The 21632-nt window shown below is 35.1% G+C and overlaps 1 protein-coding gene across 2 annotated transcripts in view; it reads left to right on the top strand.

Annotated features, from left to right (window-relative positions):
• The window catches only part of LOC135714034 (very low-density lipoprotein receptor-like), a 52320-nt gene that overhangs the window by 5132 nt on the left and 25556 nt on the right, over positions 1-21632 (top strand). For both annotated transcript variants that reach the window (XM_065237293.1, XM_065237294.1), the window contains exon 2: positions 4635-4863. In XM_065237293.1, coding sequence (XP_065093365.1) covers positions 4797-4863 — 67 coding nt within the window. In that variant the 5' untranslated portion in view covers positions 4635-4796. The remainder of the gene's footprint in view (positions 1-4634; positions 4864-21632) is intronic.

Below are 21632 nucleotides of genomic sequence, written 5' to 3' on the forward strand. Positions count from 1 at the left end.
TGTGTTCTCAATTTACAAACAAATTGTTGCAACATTTTTCAAACAATGATAAGACAGTATTCCTACTTCAAATACGTGTCTCATCCAAGATGAAAGGACCTTTTTTCGCTCATACGTAGGACAGTGTAGCCTCATAATAAGAACGGTACTTAAAAATGTGACTTATGAGGACAAAAGTATATTTTAAAAGCCATAAGAAAGACAAATATTGTAAAATTATTGAGTCCTTGAAAGTCGTGTTGCAGTATAATGGATGTACATGTTCAAATATTATTTTCAAAACTATTCTTCAGAAAAATATTGTAAAAATCGATATACACACTAAACGTTCGGTAACTGAAAGGGAATTTTTGATTTTTATAAAAAAATCACTCATTTCTTCTACTCTTCATTGACAACTTAACACATAAGTTGCTGGCTGATCAATTTTTGACAGTGATTAACATTTGTCTACGATAAGCTGGTATTCAAAAAGTCCCTTTCAGATAGCAAACGTTTAGTGTATTTATCGATTTTCTAAAGTAAGCTTGATCAAAGAGTAAAGATATGTTGGAGAAAAAAAATATATATCAGCCTGTGTTCAAATCCAAAGCGTTGAACATAATTCTTGCATCCTACATGCTGATTAGACACCGCATGCAAACATTTAACCTAGACCGCTTTTTACGGAAGACGAAGCTCGCATGGGACCTTCAATTTTTTCACAATATTTACTCCAACCATTAGCTCCTGTTCACCAAGAGCGAACTTCATTACTATCGCGCTTCTTTTCTTGCCAAAGTGACTGATAATCGCGAAAGGTTATCGCATTATAGTACAGTACAGTGGTTTCACTTGCCTTGGATTTTTTTTTGTCCTTCTTAGACGCTTGATGCACGCTTCCATAGTCCGCACTTTTGTTGAGGTATTTTGTTGTTGCTGAAATGTAAGGTGCGCTAAAGTAACAAGAAGCAATAATTAAATTTGGTTAAGAGGCTTTGAAAGCTTTCGCACTGGAGTGTTAGTAGAGGCGTTTTTCGAAAAATCTTCTGGGATGATTTTATAATGCCTTCCAATGGTAAAACTACATTAGGATTGCTGACAAGTAGGATGGTAGAACCTTTTTTCGGTTATGCAAGTGCTTGGATCTTATTCAGATATATAATTCTGAAGATGATTAACTATCTAAAAAAATTAATAATATTGATTCAGTAGATATATTTACATATGAAATCCAAATTCCTTTTTAGTCTTTATTTTAATATGCAGATTTAAACATTTTTGCCAGCGTTTTGCCGGTTCTCAACTTAGCATTCGTGAAGCACTTCCACCGTTATTTTTTGAGAACTTTATATGCCAACCAATGCATGCATTTCTAAGTATATTGTGTGGCAAGCACTCTTTCATCAATATATCTAGACAGAACCACTCATGTTTCAAAGAAGAAAAAATATCATATGAAAAATCTTCAACTAGACATATCGTCAGATGAAAACATTTGAACTCTAATGAACTGTTCAGGTTTGAAAGAAGGAAAAATCAAATATAAAAAATCGTAGACTAACTTCAGGTGAAATTAATTCAATATACCTGGTCTCGAAATTGTTTTGAAGTCTTAGTTATCAATACCAGAATGCCTCAGAACATCCCGGCGGTGCCGACTGGGATTGAACCCAGGCCTGCTGGAGTGAAAGGTAATCACGCTTACCACTACACCACCGGCACCGCCCAGTGAACTATTTATTTCATTAAAATTGTGAAACTTGTGATACTATTATTGAAAAAATATTTACTTTATAAGCTGAATTGAGGGGGAAACCAAAATTACATCCTGTAGCCCAATAAAGCTGTTTTCAAAGTATGAAAGCTTCGATATATTTTTCAATCGATCCTGCAAACCTGCTGCGAACAAGCTCGCTTCTCGGCAACTGAAGGTCATTAGACGGAATTCTAGTAAATTATTTCTCAACACTTTCGAAGAACATCAATCTGATCATCTGATTTGAAAAAGAGAATAAACTGCAACTATTAGAACGATACATTTTCAATGATTTATCCTACTTTAAAACACAAGCAGTTTTTTTTTAATTTTTCATTCTTTTATCATACTAATCTATGTGATATAATGACTTGAGTCGGAATAATTATCGGTGCTTTGAGTTTAAAGCTAGCTTTATGTATCATACATAAAGCTAGCTTTAAACTCAAAGCACCGATAATTATTCCGACTCAAGTCATTATATCACATAGATTAGTATGATAAAAGAATGAAAAATTTAAAAAAAAAACTGCTTGTGTTTTAAAGTAGGATAAATCATTGAAAATTTTACATTTTGGTTACTCTCCAAATGTCCAAACCCAAATCTTTTAAAAATTCAATGAATACGGGAAATGCATCTATTTTGGTCATGCTCCCGTTTTGGCCATGTATTGGCATAATTTAAGGTTGTTTTCATTTTATAGCTTTCAATTTGTGTTAGGATTGTTGATTCGAATCATATGCATCGAGATACACATAAACATTATCCCCAAAACGCAAGAAGATTGTGATTCAAACAATTTTTTTACATATGGCATAGTCAGAAAACATAAAATCAGACAAAACTGGTACACTTACCTTATATACAATTTCTTCAATACAAAAAAATCCAAGTCACATAGATTGGTGTGGAAAAAGAACTAGGTACCAGCTTTCGAGAGAATGGAAATTAATGTGATGGCATATGTTATAAATGATGCCAAAAAATCATCAAATGAACTGCTCATGTTTGAAAGAAGGAAAAATACTTAAAAACATTGCATTGTAATTGCTTTCCAATTTTCATGGGATTTCTCTATTCCGTAAATATCAAAAACTGCAGTCCAAGATCTCTCAAAAAGTTTTCCAAGTACGAATAGTCTGAAAAAAATATCTAAGTGTTGAAAATCTTAAAACCATAAGGAATTTTGTCAAAATGTATTTAAGTTTGGGTGAACAGAAAAAAATGGGTCTGATGACCATCATCCGGATGCCTCCTAAAATAACTTGTTAAAGAACGTGAAATCCGATATAATTCAAAACAAGCGAACCAAACCGCAACGTGCAGGCAATCTATAAACCGGGTTTTTTTTTTATAGAAACGGTCAGTACTGGTACCATTAAAATTACACAGGTGCAAAATATTCTAAATGGTTTTTTAGCGCTAAATTCAAAAGGTACCTAGTGACACCGTGTAGTTTTCCGACCCGGTGTGAGCTACCTTACCAATCAGTTCTGAAAGAGTTCTGAATTTTCAACGCGATGCTACGCGAAATCTCTTTAACGTCTTACACTTCGGCTTACCCAAATGAGACACATTCTTGGCGCTGAAGACAACGACAGCAAAGCTTCACTACGGTTTTGTCACAGAGTCGCCCACGCGTAGCAAAAGGGGGTGGCCGGTGCTGGAAAAAGGGAATAATGTAATGATATTAAAAAGTTAATGGTTTTATATGATATTAATTGACTAAGAATGCTCGTTTAAGAAAAAAGCTGAATAATGAGGAAAAATGTGAGAATAAGCTGCGATGGGCTGTGAGAGCGGTGGCCTTACCGGAGACGATGTCGCCGGTCGGCATTTTATACTTCTTGCGATGCCGCGAGAGTCAATAATTTATTTGTTTTGTCCGCTTGGACACTAGATTAATCTATGCAGAAATCACTCTTTCTTTCCGCTGGATGCGGAAATCGACTGTGAACTACTCGTCGAGAACAAAGCCTTCTATTAATCTAAGCGAAGAGAACAAACGGCGTATGGTAAAGTTCCTTTTGTCGGACCGCCTCATTTCATGCTGAAAACTATCTCTCGATATCGCAATTTCAAAGCATACCGATGCGGAGCTACATGTAATGTCTGCCTAACTATGACTACGCATATTGCTGCTATTAGAATAGAGTGAATTGTGCGATTCTTTTCCTTTGATGCACAAAATTACATCGAATACAACGCTTTCTACAGCTACCCATCGAAACAACCGTCATCAGTGGAAGATGCGTTAATGAATAAGTGAACGGTCACTGACAGACTGCCACTACTGATGTGCTTCATTCTACCAGCATTGGAATTGATTGAAATAGATTAGAAATTATGCGACTACTGTGGAAGGGTTATGGCAGTTGTCATCTGTTTCAATTCAAGTTAGATAGTAAAAATCCCGCGATCTTTGTGCATATACTAAAAGTAATTTGCAGCGTGATTCAACAAGCAGAGAATTAGAAATTCGTATTTTAAGAATCAGTGCTCGTGCAGTGATACTTCGAAAAAAGTGCGGACGTGTTGAAATAGTTTTGCTTGCAACAACGAACGAATATGATGAGAATAAATCCAACGAGTCTCATCTTACCTCCAATCCAAAAAAAACAGTGGCTTAAAAGGCCATTTAAATAACTATTAATATTAATTAGTCGTAACACAATGCACCCTATTATAAGCACAGCATCTCTCTCACTCCACAACTGTTCCTGTCATAACTCATTTAATATGGTGATTATGAACCATGGCCATGACACGTGTGTGAGCGAAAGTGAATCCCGGATAGTGTAGAAGCAAGAAGCTAAACGAAAGTGACGAAGAGGATGTTTGATACCATACCTGATGCCGCTGTTCTTCTGAAATTTGGTGTTTTGAAATTTACAGATTCCTGCCGATTGAATAAGTCATCGCTGAAAACAAAAGAATAGGATTTCCTTTTTCCGAAAAATAGAAACAAGTTTTTGATAAAAGTGCCGTCTAAAAAGTAAAAAGAGTGACCAGTGAAAATAAAAGACAGCCACCGGAAGCAGGCCTGACCTATTTGAAATGGGTCCGCCTAGGCTTTGGAAACTGCTGATTTGTCTACTTGTACTGCAAACCATCTACGCTCAAGGTAATTATTATTTTTTTCAATCAGAGATCAATCATTCGGGATAAATTCAGCATTGAAATAACGAACAAAAATCTCAAAAGCATCCACTACAAATTACAAACTCATGCCTCAGTGTAACATTTGTGTTTTAAATGGGTTGAAATCAATTTATTTTCTCTAATCCAGCACGACACCTCGACACGTTTACTCGTTACAATGCTACCTGATGTCATTTTTACGCGCAGCTGTTTCCCACCCTCGACCGGTGCATCTACCTACCTACCTGCCTACCGTGCATTGCTCTTGTAATTTGTTTGCCGGTCGCAAAAATCCGCGAGATTTGTGCAGCTCGTTTTGCACTGAGCGAATGTAACGCAAGTCTCTGCTGAATGTTTCAAAGCTAGCGAAAAGAAAAACAACATACCTACAGTAAAGGTACCTGCTATATGTAGAATCCTGTTTGATACCTCGATGCCACTGACTAAATTGATTGGCTGGTACTTTTGGGGAAATGGCTTATTTCAATGAGTTGCATAGGATGACACTAGGGTTGAGAAAAAAAATCCGCTGTTCTGAAACGTGTTTCACGGTGTTTGGTTGCGATTGACCAGACGAGCAAAAAGTGTAGTTTTGTGCACGGATTTGTTTCCTATTACACGAACAATAACAAACTCAGTGCCTATGCATATTTAACACACACAAAATGCATATCAGTTCTGTTTGCATGCAAGCAAATCAAGTAAATGAACTTCCGACACGGGAAGGATTAAAGAAGACAACACAATTCAATGCCGTCAATAATGGACTATAAATGTGAGCATTGATTTCAGAAGCAATTTGACAATTATATTTTAAAGCAGCGTGACATCATTATTTGCAACAACAATAGAATAAGCTCTGTGGGATTTTCATGCCGTTGGCTAAAAAAAAAAGTTAGTTTGTGTTAAAGTTTTAAAAGGCATTGTTTCAAAAGGACGAAGTGAATACCGCCCTTCGAAACGTTTGCTCACACCGTATAGAATTCATACTGGGAATTCATGAAAAATTACGTTTGACGGTTGCCAAGCAGGCTTGCTGATTATTCTGTATTTAACTCATTTTCTTGATCAGTTCTTGTCCAAGAATATGTATGTACAGATGCACAGTTTTTTTTTAGCTAAAATATAGATTATACAAATTTTCCGAGAACCAACATTATTTTCCGAAGTGTATCACGATTTATGTTTTCTTTGGCCATTAATTTTATTGCCTAGTTTTTGTGCCTAAATGAAAAAAATATATATTATTCTCCTGATTAATCTCATGTTCTTCCGCTAAATTCATCGTTCACCAGGTTAAATTTATTCAATGATTGTCTTGCTATTTATCAAAGTATATCTAACTATTTATCAAAATAATGCCAGTGATTGCACTGCACCAAATTTTCTAGCAATAAGACAAAATATTCAATCTTGATTCAGTGTACTGATATTACTCTTATCCTAGCTGAAAAGAATATTGATAAAATTAAACAGATATCTGTATTTATAAGGAAGATAAGGGTCAATGAATCGTGCGCTTAAGAGAAACAATACCCGCAACTGAAACAAAAGATTTTTTTAAATATCTTTTGAACGTCCGTTAATTCACTTAAATGACAACTAAAGCTGTCAAATTGCAAAAACAAGACATGGCTGAAATGGACTGATAGGTCTGCACGAAAAAAATATTTGATTTTTTAGAAACTGAGTCTTCCCAGAAATTCAGGGACATTCTTAGAAGTAAAGGGTCAGAGAACTGTTTAAAAGAAGTGAAACGTTGTAGGATCTCAGGGCACTTAATAGATTTTCAAGAAACATCGAGCAACTTTCGAAAACTTCGTTTACATTCATTGAGTTGATGATCTGGAAACTAGACTGCAACAAATTTTATAAAAGTTAAGCTGACTTTGTAAAATCTCAGCAAACTTTGTAGATGCTCACTGAAACCTCATAAAACTTCAGTAAATTCTGTAGAACTTCAGCAAGTTTTGTAGAAATTTAGAGAACTTTGTAGAACTTCATCATACATTGTTGAACTTAAAAGAAATTTGTAGAATATTCAGGGATTTTTTCATTTGGGCTTTGTAGATGTTTAGGGGACCTCTTGACAATTAAAAAAAATATTATGAACTCGGGGAACTTTGTAGAGTTTCACAGAATTTCGAAAAAAAATCGCGTGCTTTGTTAAAATTCGGGAACATTTCGTATTATTGGGAACCTTACGCAAGTTTGGGAAACTTCGTTGAAGTTAATGAATTTTGTTTAATTTTAAGAATTTAAGTGCTTCTTTTAGTTTCAGGGCACGTCGTTAAAATTTAATGGACTTAAAATAGAGGAAATTGCGTAGAAATTCAGGAAACTTTATAGAACTTCAGGGAACTTCGCCAAAAATTAATAAAATTCTAAAATGTTCAGGCAACCTTGTAGAAGTGCAGTGAAAGTCATAGGAGTTCTGGAAACTTTTTAAAAGTCAAGCGAATAACGTAGCTATTCGAGGAACTTCGTTATACTTCAAACAAGTGCTGGGAACTTTTTATATTGTAAACGATCAGCGCACTTCTAAGAACTTCAGGGTTTGATTTGGGAACATACTTGAAATGTTTGGAACTTAGGAATACAAACAGTTATGGAACCTGGAAGCAGTTGATGCAACTTCTTAGAAGTTGAGATTTGCATTAAGAAGTAATGCCGCGGATACACTTTTATGATAAACTATGAGTATGAGCATTATTTGTATAATATATTATCAGCACATCCATGGTCACACTTGTATAGTTTTAGGATGTGCTCATAATTATTATACAAATAATGCTTACGTTCACAGTTTGTCATACAAATGTATCCGTGGCATACAGATAAGCGAGGTTTGTTGATGCCCATGGAGCCATTGTTCCGTTCCTCTGTGGAATTTTTGGTGGCAACTGCTGAGTAAGGTGCTGACACCTGCAGTGAAATCACAAAAATTGGAAAGTTCTGGCTCAAGTTGGAGCTGTAATCCACAGGTGTTTTTGCAGAGCTGTCGAGAGTCTGGACGTCATCTCCAGTGGTCCAGTGACGAAGGTGAAAGGAATGAAGCATCTTTCTTCTTCATTCCTTTCAGACTCAAGCAACAATTCTGGTTTTATTATGATCTTCAAGTCTATTATAAGCCATTAACATCTTCAAAACCATGATAACCATGAAAATATTACTTGGGAATGGTAAGCTGGTAGACACAAGCAATGTGAAGGGTACGAGAAATGGGAAGGCGCCAGACTCAGTTAAGTTATACGGAGTTAGGGTTGTACTTAGAACCTTCAGTCAACCATATCCATGACTATGTGGTACCTACTACCCACTTTATGTTTGGATAACGATGAAGTTAACGCTGTAAAGCTGACGTTGAATTAATGCTGCGTAAACATTGCATCAATTGTATCTTCTTTTGATAAAAAAAAACCAAAGAAGAAAATTTCATTCTCTCTTTCTCTCTCTCTCTTTAGAACACGTGTTGTTATTTCCACATATATTAATTTCGAGGTAATGCTGTTCGGGCTATTGACATTCGGCAAAGTTACATTCGGGGTAATGTCATAGAGTCATTCTACATCAGTAATTCCATAACAACACGATACATTTTGGAAAAAAATTGATTTTTGGACCACCCTAACATGGAAATGGATACCCTAAGTACAAAACTACAATTTTTTTGGAATTCTGAGAACCACTATATCGTTTTGCTATGGAATGGCTGTATAGTAAGTATCTCGGGAATGATTTTTAATAAAAATGTATGTTTAGCATTTCTTCTGTAAAAAATAGCTGTATCCCAGGAAATTCCATACCGCACCGAATCATTCGAATTCGAATTCGAATCATTGCACTTCATTCCGGATGTCAAAGTTTAATTTCCTAACAAAATGAGCTTGCACAAAAAGATACTGCCTATGCGCTACTCGGAACGTCATTAACTGAGACAAAAAAAAAACATCCATTATTCATTCGTCTTTAAAACTCTTTACCCACTCAAATAATTCGATCTTACAAGCTATATATGTGCGAGCAATGGTTTCAATCTGCAGCGAATATATCGTACACGACGAAACATGATATTATTTTCAAACATACTGAATAATGAAGGATTTCCATCGAGTGTTTAGATGAGTTTCGATACACTTCCGCAGATTGCACGCCCAACGTGAGAGCCGTGAGCGGGGTTGCTATGCCGTGCAGGAAGGACAATTAATTAGTCAAATTTGGACTCCGTTGCTTACAACTTCTAATTGCTGGGCTGAAATTCAATACGGGTTCGGTTGTTTTTCAATCCTTTTCCTTATTTTTATAATCGAGAATCGAAGGATTGTTGTTTTATTCTCTACTTGTAGCCTAGGGTGGAAAACTTTTGATCAATAAGTTCCAGTTGCAGAAGGTATACTTTCTTTGGAAAAAAAACGTCAAAGAAAAAAGAAAAAAACTAAACAACTGACATTTCAACTAACATGCACGTGAAGAACGGCTAACCATAATTAAGATGAATGTGTCTGGAAATCAGATCACAGATAAAGTTATTGAAGCGATATTGTGACCAGAATGGGTCCAATATATGAGGTGGTTAAAACGATGGCAACAGAAAGTCAGAATGAAGATGACAACTAGTGAATTCATCATTCTGGTGAAAATTGATTTATTACTCAACCGTGTGGAGATGGATAACGTAAAATATTACGTGGACCGAAAGGTGTGGCGATGGCAATTTGCGTCGTTGACAAGCATCCGTGTGAAAAAATGCAGTTTCATCATTTTATTTTGACTTAGGGAAGCTGCAACGACTCTGAACCGTAGCAGATTACATAAATAGTGCATCTTGAATATATAGGGGAATAATTTGACGCTGAGATTCATTCTGACAAATCCACGTTTAGTAATGATGCGCACACGTTCTGTGTTGTAGAGATAACGAAGAAAATCGGAAGCAAGAAATTTAGAACACTTGTTGGGTGGGAAAGTTATGAGCTTCTTACTTTTCATGTCTACCACGGAGACCGCCGACGGCCTGACAAGTGGTGAGACATAAGGAAACGCACGAACGGTCCGACAGCATTTTCAATGGTATTTGGGTAGATGCAGCTGTGACATATTTTCTTTCAATTTTCCCCCTATTTGAGTGAACTAATGAGGATCAGAAATAGTTTTTTGAGAATTAATGAATCCAGTTTTGCATTGAAAGGCTGCAGTATTTCAATGGAAATTATTGATCAATAATAATTATAGATCAGTTGAACATTCACAGTTCCAAATATTTTGTTATTTTACAGTCAGTTAACCTAAAATTCAAAACAAAAACATCAATAAAGAATGTTATTTTGTTAAACTTGATAATTCCTTATAAAGTGTACTACTTTTCAGTAATCTGATGATAGTTTTCCGTCTTGGTTTCCTCGGGAAAATGGGTCATTTTTCTTCTAAAAAACATCCTTTTAAACTCTTTTAAAAAACATCCTGCACTACGTTTAAAGATCAATTTTGTTGATAATAGGACGTCACACCATACCTACTTGTTAGACTACTAGTAACTAGTAACTAGTAAATCCCGTTGTGATACTCTGGTTCTTGATGGACATAAATGGAATTTGGCCCAGAGTATTAAAGTAACATACCAATCCCAAATTTCTAAGGGGAAGTTCAATTTGAATAGATCACGGAAAAATGAGACACCCAGATGTTATTTTAATCAGATAAGTCATTTTCAAGTAAGATTTTTTTGAAAAAATAAAATCAATTTTTAGACACGCCGTTGAAGAAAGTTACTCTTGAAAAACACAGTAATATTTAAATGAAAAATGCAACCTTGGGTTGTAAACAACATATAAGCAAGTTTCATGCAAATCGGAAAGGGTCGAGAAAAAATGGACATTTTTTGTGCGTTTTTGAGTGGAAATGCTCCATAAAACAAACTTCAAACCAAAGAACCGTTTTCAGGGAAAATTCGACACGACAAAAAATAATCTGAAATTTACGGAATGAACCGACAAACCCATCACTTTGTTTTATGATTAATTTACACCATCAAAAAGGAAAACTTATACCTTTTTCCAACTAGACAAAAATACCTGAGATCCATTTAAAATATCCGAAGATCAGTTATGGAAAAGTTCGCGAAAACTCACTATGACTCGCAAACTTTTCCCTTGGTGAACTTCGTGAAATATCGTGAACTTTTCCAACACTGCCGAAGATGTAGCAAAAATAGGGAAAACTGTGATTTTTTCATAAGGCCAGCAGAGTTAAAAGCCAACATTAAACAAGGTTGTGTGTATGTACTATAAATCTTAAAATAGCAAACAAATGATACTGCAGGCATTATTGACTCGTTGAGGTGTTTTTAGTAGAGCAATGTGAAATACATAATTAAATGCATCATTCGCAGGGAACATTTTTTTTTACTCTAAAAATCTGCATTTACGTTTGAACTGTCAAACTGAATGGTTTATCCATCACTGACGGAGCGACATCTGTCGTTTTCCATGGTGAAAACGTGATGGGATGATGTTGTGTCAATCAGCGAATGATGACTGTATTGTTAAAAATATTTGATCCACAAACAACATCCATACAAGCCGAACGTTAATACAGTGCTGAATCTTTAAATTCATAAGAGATCTAGTTTGCATACATACTTACTCAAGCGATTGAGAACGTAGCCATGAGCAAATATGTTCAAACGCTGAAAACAACAGTCGTAGAAGACATCCTCGCTATACCGCAGTCGACGTCTATGGCCGTAGGGAAAACAATGACGAAATGTTTGGAAAATATTTAATTTTTGGAGCAGAGTTAAAGCTATCTTTCGATTTCGGAGCAGTTGGTTTACTTTTCTTCCCAAACATCTTTACTCCACGCGCGTATAGCACATCCAATGCAGTGTGGTGTTTTGTGACTGAGGCCAACATTTGTTTGAGGTAGTATTGCTAAAAATATCGCCACCTCGGCGATTTTCTGTCAGCAAACCAAATGCATATTATAATTTTCGAAGAATGTGCTGTAAAGGTGATTGCTTATATCTGTCTGGATTGTATTTGGACGGGTTTTCGATGGTTTTCATTTGAATTATGAATGATTTTTTTATAGTTATTTCAAGTGGATAAGAAACAAGATTTTTTGATGACAAGATGATTGGAACATTCTTTTATGATGATGATGATGATGATGATGATGATAATGATGATGATGATGATGATGATGATGATGATGAAGATGATGATGATGATGATGATGATGATGATGATGATGATGATGATGATGGTGACGATGATGATGATGACGATGATGATGACGATGATGATGGTGATGATGATGATGACGATGATGATGCTGATGATGATATGGAACTACCACGCACTGTAGCAAAACAACTGTCGGCAGAAGATTAATAACCTCTAATTGTACTCAATCTGCCATTGTATGAAGGGCCAAAAACGGCTTGGGTGAATCCGTTGGCAACATCACCCACGTGCATCCACGGGATAAATGAGAATCTCCTTTCAATATAGGATCATACAACCGGTCAAAAAACAGGACCCAATGAGTGGGGAGAAGAGCCCGCCCTCTATTCACGAAATGTTAAAGACAGTGAGCAGTGCTGTGTCGCAATGTCAATTGACGTTAGATATTGGTCTAGCACTGAATTTCACTTCCTACACTCATATTCTTGGCAAGCATAATATAAGGCGGTACGGATTTGATACTACAATCCATATGAATATCACTAGGAAAAAGTTGAAAATCTTACTTTTATCTCAATAAATCAACTTGTTATACCGTTGCATTGTTTTAATATTACTGATGAGTTTACAAAAGATCGGTACTCGAGTGGCTGGCATATACAAGAAACATTTGAGGCAGAACTTTGAATATCAGTGGTCCCTTTACGATATCAATGTCATTTGCGCACTGACATTGAAGCAAATGATATTGATATTCTAACTGTGTGAACTGATGCTGACATCAGGTGGTTAGTGAAATTCAGCATTTTGTAGGTATTGATATTGATATTTTGCAGCACTGTCAGTGAGTTGGCATTTCCACTCTCCTCATCCATTTCACTTCAATCGGGTGCCTTGGTGGGTCCTCTCTTACCCAGCATTTAATGTTTATAGAATAATGGAATAAAAGTTAAGAGAAAAATTAAGGAAAGATCTCACCCAACATGGAACACAAACCATTGCACAGTAGGGGGAAACCGAGTGATTTATTTAAACTAGTTTATATCTTTTGCCATTTTTCACAAATTCCTTATTAATTTTACAGAGAAATCCAAATTTGCAGCATAAACGGGAGTGAAATATGTTTAAGATAGAATTTAAAAGCTAAAAACGAAGTTAATCCATGAGAAATTTCATTTTTACATGCATGTTTTATCTCTTGGTAAAAATTGATAAATAGTTTTTCCGCCATTTTTAAACGTCATCATATCCAAAACGCGAAGAATCATCAATCGCTTACCATCTTGTTTTCAAAATTTAAACTTTTTTTTTTAATGCAAAGGTTTATTTTTATCATTTTACTCAACAGTCCGTGTACAATCATAAAAAAAAGAAAATCGACGAATTTCCTCACAACAAAATTGGCTCTAACCAAAAGGAACGAGCATATCACAAATCACATCCTTAAGTTTTGGAAACTTTCAACACAATTATGAAATAATTAGATGCCATGATCATATTTTGAATTGGTAGGATACAAGAAGAGGTTGCAAATAATGTGTTTGACATATTAAACCTGTTTATTTCACTTCATGAGAGTCACAATCAGCGATTTTTCACACACTCACTCACTCACTCACTCACTCAGCGATCATCAGCAAATCGCTGATTGTGACTCATAGAAAGCAAAATTTACAGGTTTTATGTTTCAAACGCTTACTTTGTAACCTCTTCTTGTAAGTTACAAGTAAAACATACCATCATACCATCTTTTGGTTTTATTGTTCCGAAAAACCATATTTTAGCTGACATGAGTATTTGCAACCTTGCTTGAATGCTCATAATGCGTATCAAATCAGTATTTGCATTTTGTGGCGCAGTATTCCCAAAAAACGTTTTTGTTGGTCTTTAATACTACTACTACTACTACTACTGACAGTATATAAAGATTAATTGACTTTTTGGCCGACTTTAAAAACGATTTTTTTTTTCTGATCGGGACATAACACCACTGCGACCAGTAATTTTATATATTGTAGTATATCCCATGTCCTTAGTTTAGTGCATGTCATTTTACTCAATCACTATTGAGAAATGATGAAGTATTCAGTTTTGATACAGTTGTCATTGTTGCATTCATCGCAAGGAATCGATTCTAATTGAAAGGTCTCGCTATTTATACCCTTCGGAGTGTTGGAACAAGGGCGCGTCCTTTTGTCAGTCAAAATTGGATTCCTTAGCAACAAAATTAAGGTATGACACCGATAATGACCATGCATCAGAACCCTAGTCTTAACCACTTCAAACTAGGGAACAACGAATAGAAGATTAGGAATCACATAGGTGAAAACTAACTAACTCATTTTTTCCTTGCTTCAAGATCATCCTCGGTCCAGGCAACCCGAGGACTTATCACTATCAACAAGGCATAAAAAGTAACAAGGACTAACGTGTTGTGTAGTTTGGAGTAGTCAAGACTAGGAATCGGTGGTTGATCTTACATCACGTTTAATTTAATTGGGTATTGTTATTATTTGTATGCATTACGATTTTGATGCATACGATTTTGTTTTTGTATTTAAATATGTTTGTATATCACAGGAACAAAATTTGTATATGTGCAATCTGGTGCAATGAGCAGCTTACTGAAATAAGTTTCAGTTAAAGGACATGTATCTGCTAAATTAGTGTATTTTAAAATACCAAGATGAACTAAGATGCCAACTGGTATATCAAATGAAATGTACACAGTTCGAAAAAGTAGTGTAAATTTATGTTACTATGATGCACATAAATGGACCGTCATATAACATACAAGTTTACGTTGTAGATCGTGTAAATATGAGATAAGTCATGAAATATCCCATATATTGGATGCAACCCTGCAGATAAGTAAGCAACATTTCTTGCAAGCTGCTAGTATACGTGAAAAGGAAGTTAAAATGCATGAAAGTTTGCATGCCTGGATGTGTACATCACCAGTAAAATTCAGATTTTTTTCTTTGTAGTTCAGTTAGCGAATGCCATTCGGTGAATTGAATCGAAAAGTATTACGCTTCGGAACCGAAATTCATTCCATACTATAACTTGAAGACTTTTTCAAGTTTCATACGATATCAGCACTTTGTTAGAGAAATAAAAAAGTAATTCATCATTTTGATAGCAGCTAAATATGATGTTGGCTGGAGTTAATAACTGGTTAAATAATTTTAATAATAATAAAAATAATAATAATAATAATAATAATAATAATAATAATAATAATAATAATAATAATAATAATAATAATAATAATAATAATAATAATAATAATAATAATAATAATAATAATAATAATAATAATAATAATAATAATAATAATAATAATAATAATAATAATAATAATAATAATAATAATAATAATAATAATAATAATAATAATAATAAATTTATTAATTAAATATTGTTCGCTGAATTCGAATATGAAATCACATTTTCTAAAAATAAACGATTTTGATACGAAAAACGATTTTAATTTAATAATTTAAAATCGATGTTAATTGCCTACATTTAGGTGTAATTTTGCAACAAAAGACAAAGTTTTACGTAAACCTAGGGGGCGACCCCGGCGTAGTGGTTAGCATCCATACCACTCACGCCAAAGTCACGAGTTCAAATCTCACCCCCGGACAAGTCACGAATGACCCTAGAGCGTTAAAGTGACTATAATTAAAAAAAAAAAAAAAAAAAAAAAAATTTACGTAAACCACCACTTTTATTGAAATTTTAACACCAGAATCTTCTTCAGCGAACACAAATCAAGTATAAATGCAAACTTCCGAATAAACCTCCATGATTAACTTCAAACCAGAATTGATCATACGCATTTTTAATCTAATTTAAATTCTAAAAAATAAACCAAGCATGCAAATTTTAAATTAAATTCGTTCATTAGAAAAGCATGTGCTAGTACAGGTTTGAGAGTAATTGAAACATATGATTAGAAAATATACAAGTTTATACGGTAGCTATAAAGACTTCTTCGGGCCTCCCTTAGTTCAGTCGGTAAAGGTGCAGCTACAAAGCTAGACAATGCTGGGTGGCTGGGTTCGATTCCAGATCCGGTCTAGGAATTTTTCGGATTGGAAAATTTCTCGACTTCCCTGGGCAATCGAGTATGATGATTGTACTTGCCACACAATTATACTAATGCAAAAATGATACAGGCATCAAAAGCTCAACTGTGGAAGTGCATCTAGAACACTAAGTTGAGAGCACGCAATAAGCTTATATGCGGTAAGCAATAAGCTTGAAATACGAAGAAAACGAAAATGAATTCTTCTTCTAACTGTAAGAAGTTCCATGCATTCCATTAATTTTCTTTAAAACATTGGACTTACATAATGGTTTTACACAAAAATATTGATTCTTGATCAACTTACTTGTTCACCTCAGTCTGCTCTTAAGGAAACAAAATCAGAGGATTCAAGAAACGCATCCTTACTTTTGGTGTATATGCCGGTTGGTTTGCATGTAGCGTCTTACTTCAATATTTACTTAACTAAGTTGTCAACACAATAGAAGCACTCCAACGATCATTCATAAATTGTCACAATCCTTCTCATACTGTGCTGAGTGTAATTTGAGTGTATATTTTATCTGAGTTTCCAAATCCCTGAAGCACATAATTTACCTTCCATTTGCTCACCCCTACAGTACTGAACACCGTAATCCACTGTCAAACCAAATGTCTTTATTTGTAAATCATTCAAATAATAGCAGAAAATGGATGGGCAATGAAAGCCAAAATGAGCAACGAGTAAAAGTATTTATTACAACACAAACGGTAACGTGACTGCAAACAATTTTTAAGAGAATCAAATATTGGTATTTATTAACAGAATGCAAATCAAATATTCATCTAGGCTAAACGTCGTTCCATTCGTCTCAGTTAAAATCGGTCGTTTATGTTAGTTCACTATTTTGCTTCTCTCTTCTGAATCTTTCCCGGTTTTGTGGCTGCGGGTGGTTATAGATATACATTGGATACGGATCTTGGCTTGTCGCAAATCATAAAGCATCGGATTATGGCGGATAGACATTTATTTGGTTCGTGTGCCGTCTGGCTGGAAAGACTGATTGGTTTGATATCTGATATGCGGCAATCTTGGCTGATGGGAGCCGGCTTGATGTCGATTGAAAGTAGCAAACCCCATATGGATCACGATGTGATGGGTTGTGGTATGTTTGAGGAATTTAATCGAACCTCTTTTTAATTGTTATTCGAGGCTAAATTCCAGTATCCAGTTAAAAAATGTATCAAGCTATTTCGAAACCTTTTTTGGTTTACTTTGACATTTTTCCAACGATAATACCATTTCTCAATATGTTTCCGTTAATGATATTGGGGTCTACAGTATAATAATGACAATTCAATAACGGCTTCCCAAAAAGTATTGCAGAAAAAAGTCAACAAACGGGTAACGAAACAAAGTGAAGCAAACTAAATGAAGCTAAACATTAGATCATTATTGTACCAATACTGCTCACCGTACATTCTCATTAAATACGTGACGAAGCTGGAAAAATACTCAGACTGAATCTCAGCCAGGCGGATAGTTTGTTGAAGTTTTTTTCCCTGTCGTCTTTCTATGTCGTTTCTCGTATTCTTGATGACATGCCTACATAATGCAAATTCTTCCTAATAGAATACTGTTTGCTTGAACTATCTCCTTGTAGGTATGTGGAGAATGTCTTTCTGTTTGCAAGTTGATCCTAATCCAGGTACGGTGGTTCAATTATATGATTGGATTATACATTCTTTGTCGAATAACTGTGTAATGATTGTTATTGGAACAATTATTAACCATTCTTATTTGTAATAATCTATTATTATTTAAATTTTAAATAATGATTCTTATCTTCAATGCCAGATATTTATGTTATTTTTTTTTTATTATTATTTTTTAGTTATTTATTTACTTGTCTTTGTATTTTGTATTAAAAAACGCACAGACAGTATAATTTGTTAAACTCCTGCTATGCCTTTTTTAATAACGTTTTTTGAAATATTAAAATCATAACTGTCAAGTGACTCGTTGAAACGTTGAGAGCAAACATCAAGTGGGTTATTTTGTCCGTAAAGTGTACGATGTTGAGGTAAAAGGAGAAGATTATTTCAACACGTCTGTGTAACAGGAACATTGAAATTAAGCTGTCCAAAAAGTTCACTACAATCAACATTGTTGCTCAGAATGTCGATTATAAACAATCGTTGCAGAAGTATCCTCCTATTCGCCAATGTGGAAAGAGCAATAAGTTTAAATTAGAACACAAATTTCAACTATGAATAGCACAATGTAGCAAGGTTAACAATGCTTTTTAAATTAGATTTTAGAATATGTTACATTTTCAAGAACTAACTTGATTACAATGTTGAATAAGTTAAATAATAATAATATGTCGATTTTTTGTTTATTTTCAAATAAATAGGTTTTTTGAAAATTAGTTGCTATTTTGTGAAAATTTTCTCTTTAGTATGATAAATTTCCAGATAAGCATCGTGTACAAATTACGTAATGCATGGAGATGGGACGGGGGATGAGCTTGTGTTACTTACTGTTACATAGTGGGGAGAGGGTATGGTAAATGTTACGTTATAGATTGACCAAAGCAGAAAAACAAATAAAGTACTCAAAAATTGAAGAAACATTCTAGAAGACATCAAAATGCTACACTCGATAGTTTCGTCGCAAATGGCCATGTCCCACTTTTTTAGTTCGTCCCACTGTGTGCCGGACGACCATTTTCAATTTGCAAGCTATTAGGGTAATCAATGTTGATTGGATATATCCAAAAATGAATCATGGTTGGACCTATTTTTACCAGTGCTAATGTAGTCTATATGTTCTAAGCAACTTCTGCTTAAAATTCATAACTATAAAGAACAAGGCCGTTTTCAATAATTAACATATATTTTATAAGAATTTTTCAAAAAATTTCGGTTTTATTATTTGTTTACAAATAGTTCACTTTTAACTCATTTTTTAAAAGTTGTAAACTTCATGTTTGCAGACTATTAATGCATTAATTTTACTAAAAAGTTTGAATAAATGACAAAATATATATTTGTATCATAATTGGACCTACGCAGTATCATGGTTGGACCCAGGGGCCTGACTAGCGGCCATGTTTTTGATGCTATCATCTGCTCTTGTTTTTTCTGCTTATAACACGATTTTCCGTCCCTTTCCACCATGTATACGTCAGGCGAGCCTTATTTAAATAAGGCCCTTGATGTTGCCTACTGCCAAACGTATAAGATTTATATGGGGTTGCCAGTCTCCTGGATGCTCCTAGTTGTTTCCTGTATTAGCCGCCAGGTGCGCTTCGGTTTGTTTACAATTTCCTTCGCACGCAATAGATTTAAATCGATGTTATCTCGTCGCGTCAGCCGTTAGCTTAGAACAAACTTAAAACTAATGGCATAGAGTAAATAGTGACCACTTCCCTGGGGTTTTCCGGAAAATGACTAGATGTGCTATTGTTTGTGTGGACTTTGTTCGTTTTTACAACCGAGTTACTCGGCCAATTCACCTGTCATCGCCGTTTGATGCACACATTCATGATAAGTGTTGAAATAATGGATACACTTTGCCTACATATTCTCAATAATGACCGAGGTTCACCTGGGTCATCTGGTTCCATTTGCAATGGTTTCATTCATAAGCGGCATCGTTTCGCTGAGAATTTGGATTCAATGTAACTCTTTTCAAAATTAAACTTTTACATACCAGCACGGCATTTGCAAAATAGACATTTATTTTCTACAAATTATCATTGTATGAACTATTGACTAAACTATATAATGTCCAAACCCAAACTAAAACGATATTTCCACGCGTAACGATAACTAGGAGAGCCATTTATTTAAAAATATTTATATGCTCATACATATTGTACTACGATAAAACTGGATGAATTTAAGTGAACTAGTGTTTAAGATAATCTATGTAACAAAAACGGTCTACGTGAAAACATTGTGCAATTGCTGATGAGATGGATGCAACTTAGAAGATATTTGAGGTGAAAGCGCTTTTCATAAAGTTCAAATCGAAAAAAAAAACATATGTTATGGGATGTACGTACGAGTACACACACTTAAAACTGATCGACGAGCTCGGTAAAAATAAATTATAATTTGACTCGGCTACGCATGATTTTGTTGATATTTCATCATTCAATACAGTTTTTCCTAGATTGGTAGTATTATCCCGAAGAACTTTCTTGTGCTCAAGCAATATATTGTATAGTGGGATTAAAGACATGTGTTTCAAATACACCCAGATGAATTCCCGCCTGTATCGTTAAGATCGGGAAGAGTCAGAAAAGTAGCTTCTAGGGGTAAGAAAAATGCCCCTTCTCCTAAAATAAAGTAAATTGAGTTAAGAAACGGATCATGTCACGTTCAAAACTTGAGAGTTAAGAATAATATGGATAGTTTTCTATACATGGTTTTTTTAACGGCTGGAAAATTGTATCACCAGATTCTTCTTCAGCGATAACTAAACTAATCAAGTAAAATTTGCTAACTTCTGAATATTGCATTGCACCAAAATCCTGCTTGACCATCTTCACTCCAGAATTGAAAATTTCCATTTTTAATCTAATTTTAATTTTTAAAAATAAAGAAAACATGCTTTTTTAAAACTAAGTTCGTACATTAGAAAAGCATTTGATAGTAAAGGGTGATACGGTCAAAATTTGGTCAATATCAACTTGACGTATTTCTTTCAATTTTGCATTTAAAAAACCTGAACACCCCTCATTTTGAAGGTGTGTGTGTGTGTAGAATGTTGCTCCTATTTTGATTTTGGAATTCACTCTTCAGTTGTCAAAATGCCGTCCAAGCAAGAAGAGCAGCGTATCAAAATTTTGCTCGCGCATCGCGAAAATCCGAGCTACTCGCACGCAGAGTTGGCAAAATCGCTAAAAGTTGCCAAATCAACCGTTACAAATGTAATTAAAGTGTTTGGGGAACGTTTGTCGACAGCCAGGAAGTCTGGATCGGGGGGAAATCGAAAACCGGAAGCCGCTGAGACGACAAAGTGAGTTGCCGGTAGTTTCAAGCGAAACCCTAACCTCTCTCTCCGGGATGCCGCAAATAAGCTGGGTGTATCGTCTACAACCGTGCATCGAGCCAAAAAACGAGCCGGACTATGGGCTTACAAGAAGGTAGTGACTCCAAATCGCGATGATAAACAAAATACGACGGCCAAAGCGCGATCCCGGAGGCTGTACACGACGATGCTGACGAAGTTTGACTGCGTGGTAATGGACGACGAAATCTACGTCAAAGCCGACTACAAGCAGCTTCCGGGACAGGAGTTTTATACGGTAAAAGGAAGGGGAAAGGTAGCAGATGTTTTCAAGCACATGAAACTGTCAAAGTTCGCAAAGAAATATCTGGTTTGGCAAGCCATCTGTACCTGTGGCTTGAAAAGCAGCATTTTCATAGCTTCCGGGACTGTCAACCAAGAAATTTACGTGAAAGAGTGTTTAAATAAACGTCTGCTGCCTTTCCTGAAGAAACACGGTTGTTCCGTACTGT

This window comes from Ochlerotatus camptorhynchus, unplaced genomic scaffold (genome assembly GCF_037179485.1).
Source record: "Ochlerotatus camptorhynchus isolate MF236.1 unplaced genomic scaffold, CSIRO-AGI_Acam_v1.1 ptg000600l, whole genome shotgun sequence".
Classification (NCBI taxonomy): Eukaryota; Metazoa; Arthropoda; class Insecta; order Diptera; family Culicidae; genus Ochlerotatus; species Ochlerotatus camptorhynchus.